Raw genomic sequence first — 3,072 nt, forward strand, 5'->3', positions numbered from 1 at the left:
AAAGCTCAACAAGTATATAGAGTACCGGTATTCAACACGTGCGTGAGCTTCATTGCGTAGCGGTAAAACAGATAAAACATTATGGGAATGATTGTGAATCTATAAAACAACAATATAGATCGACAGTGTTTTTTGTATTTTTGTCGCCTGTCTTCCTACTATATAAGTAGCCTATAATTTTCAATCTTAGCAGTTTCCACAAAAAATCGACACACACAGGGTAATAATTGAGAAAACACTTTGCCAATCCTATGTACAACCTATAGATCTATATTGCATGGTTGTACCAAGGGCGTTTATAAGCCCATATTATAGTCTTACTAATGGAGCTTAGTGTTTATAAGTCATAGTGTCAATGTTGAACCTTGTGAATCTCAGCTCAGACATTAAATTCTACGCTGCATGGATTCGTTAATCTGACTTTTATTTGCAAACAAATCACAAATAGCTCGTCGACCCATGCATGCACATCTTATATCGTTGATCTACTCACAAATTATAGTGAATGTTATTTTTCCATTTTGGCCGACACCTCACTGTATTGGGAGTTGTATGCTCTGTGGTGAATGAGCTGAGGTCTTTGACAATGTGGTCTAAGATAAAATAATCGTTTCATGTGTCAAATTTGCGGTGGGAGATATACATCTTAATATAGGCTATATTGTATGTGTACAATGTATTTAAATGGTTTACTTAGAAAATGGATTATAGAGTATGTTTAGGTTGTTGTTTTCATTGAGTGCAAACTTTCATTTCCTTATCATATCTGGCAGATTGACATAAGTCATTTAGAGCACATTATAGCTACTAGTAGATTCTGTAGTGTGTGAGGTGTATAATATCCACCACAACTATAATTATATCAACAATTCCTAAAAAGGTTACAAACCCTCTGCCAACTAATGAAAACCTGGCTGTAATAGATACATCTAATTATTATTGCAGAAAAACTTACTATAGCTATATACCTATAAACTATAAAGTAACATGGAGTCAGTGTCATATTTTTTCATCAGTAGTTTTTGTTTGATCCTATGTGCCTGTTTTGGCGCTAATGGCCAAGAAAAAGTTGTACCACCAGAAGGTATATTACATAATTGAATAGTGAATGGCTTGCATGATTTTTACTGAATCTCACTTATAGAAAATGTACAATGTGTGATCTCTGATGAGCTGGAGAGTTTGAGGTATCGCGTGTACTCTGAACTGTCGGAGAGCAAGAAGGAGATGGACTCACTGAGGAATGACCTGCAGTACTGGAAAAATGAGACTTTGACTATCCTTAGAAAATATCTGATCATCAAAGAAAGTGAGAGTAATCTGTACATGCTATTGGTTGTCTCTCCATTCTTAATATGCATGCGCACTGTATATACGTAGATTCGGAGTCTGACCAATCAACGTGTGATCTCACCACTGTCAATGAGAAGTTGGCTAGCTTGCAGCTGCAACCTAGTACCCGCAATACCACCACTGAAGGTATATACAGATTATAGATCTTAGTACGTACATGAAAAATATATACAGAGACATGCGTAACTAACTCTATAATGTATACAGAAATCATTGATCAAGTGAGGGCAGTGATGGAGAGCTACAAAAAAGCCCAGTCCCATGAACTACGTGAGATCATCTCAGAGATGAGCAGTGGTCGTTTGCCCCTCGGCACATTTCTCAACCCGGCACCGTCCTGTAAACATCTGCCTGAAGGCAGCTCCTCTGGAAACTACTGGATCCAGAATGCTGGTACCGGCTATGCTAGTCTGGAGTACTGTGACATGAGCAGGAGGTGCTGCAACAGTACTGGTGGGTGGATGAGAGTGGCCCACCTCGACATGACCGACCCCACTCACCACTGTCCCGCTGGATTTAGGAAAATTGGGTCTCCAAGGAGGACATGCGGACGATCTAATTCTGGTAGTGGTTGTCACTCCACAACTTATTCTGTGGATGGGATATCATATTCACGAGTGTGTGGTAAGATTAAGGCCTATCAGTACAGCACTCCAGATGCTTTCCATTCGTATTACATCAATCGAGCACGAACCATTGATGATGTGTATGTTGATGGAGTCAGTCTAACCCACGGTCAAAATCCTCGCAAACACATCTGGACATTTGCTAATGCAGTAGATGAAGTCCATAGCAATGAATGGGTTTGTCCCTGTACAAAGACTAACACTCCTTACACTGGTGTTGTACCACCTTTTATTGGCAACGACTATTTCTGTGACACCGGAAGCCGATACAATTATGCACATCACCAGTTCTACAGCGAGGACCCACTATGGGACGGAGCTGGATGTGGTGGTACCAGTATCTGCTGTGAGTTCAATAATCCTCCGTGGTTTTGTAAACAGCTGTCACAACCTACTACTGATGATATCGAGTTGAGGCTTTGTGCTGATGAAAAATGGACCATTGATGACTGTACTATTGAGCAGGTCGAAATTTTTGTTCAATAACAATTATTATTGAAACACTATAATTATAGTTATAGTTACCAGTAATGCATGAGATTATTGTTATAGAGAGTGTGTGTTTGAACAGAACTGTTATCATTATGAGGATTGGAATGCATATACGATGTATCAACACTATTATGAAACAATGTAAACGGAAAATTTTACATGTATATAATTATATAAACTAGATCTAGATACAAAACGCAATCAGCATGCAGCTAAAACTTTTGTGCATCATCCAGAGAAACAGATCGATATGGCAACTTACTCTCCTCGCCCCCAAAAAATTAATGATACTGTCACCTTGTGGCAGCTTTTTGAACAAGCAGCCAAGCAACGATATACGATAAGGACAGAACATTCGAGTTGTCAAAAGAGACTTGTTTGAGACAAACGTCAACAGTATTGACCTTCAACTGAGCGTTGTTGCTATGGAGCCAAAACCTAGCGAAAAAACACGAACTATCATAGATGTCAACATGAAGGAGTACGTAAATCATGGAAAAGTGGTCCAGGATGAAAGCATCGTTCAAATCAACAAAAAGCCATTCAAGACTGAAGGAGATCGTTACAGCTTCTCTACGACGAAAGGAATCAACTTTGGGGT

At 39.2% G+C, this 3,072-nt stretch overlaps 1 protein-coding gene across 1 annotated transcript; it reads left to right on the plus strand.

Annotated features, from left to right (window-relative positions):
* Nucleotides 1-776: 776 nt before the first annotated feature.
* On the plus strand, nucleotides 777-2,564 carry LOC135336927 (uncharacterized). The gene is made up of 4 exons (XM_064532800.1): nucleotides 777-1,084; nucleotides 1,145-1,309; nucleotides 1,381-1,479; nucleotides 1,561-2,564. The coding sequence occupies exons 1-4, from the start codon at nucleotides 988-990 to the stop codon at nucleotides 2,463-2,465; spliced, it is 1,266 nt and encodes a 421-aa protein (XP_064388870.1). The 5' UTR covers nucleotides 777-987; the 3' UTR covers nucleotides 2,466-2,564.
* Nucleotides 2,565-3,072: the final 508 nt, after the last annotated feature.

The sequence above is a fragment of the Halichondria panicea genome, chromosome 6, assembly GCF_963675165.1.
Source record: "Halichondria panicea chromosome 6, odHalPani1.1, whole genome shotgun sequence".
Classification (NCBI taxonomy): domain Eukaryota; kingdom Metazoa; phylum Porifera; class Demospongiae; order Suberitida; family Halichondriidae; genus Halichondria; species Halichondria panicea.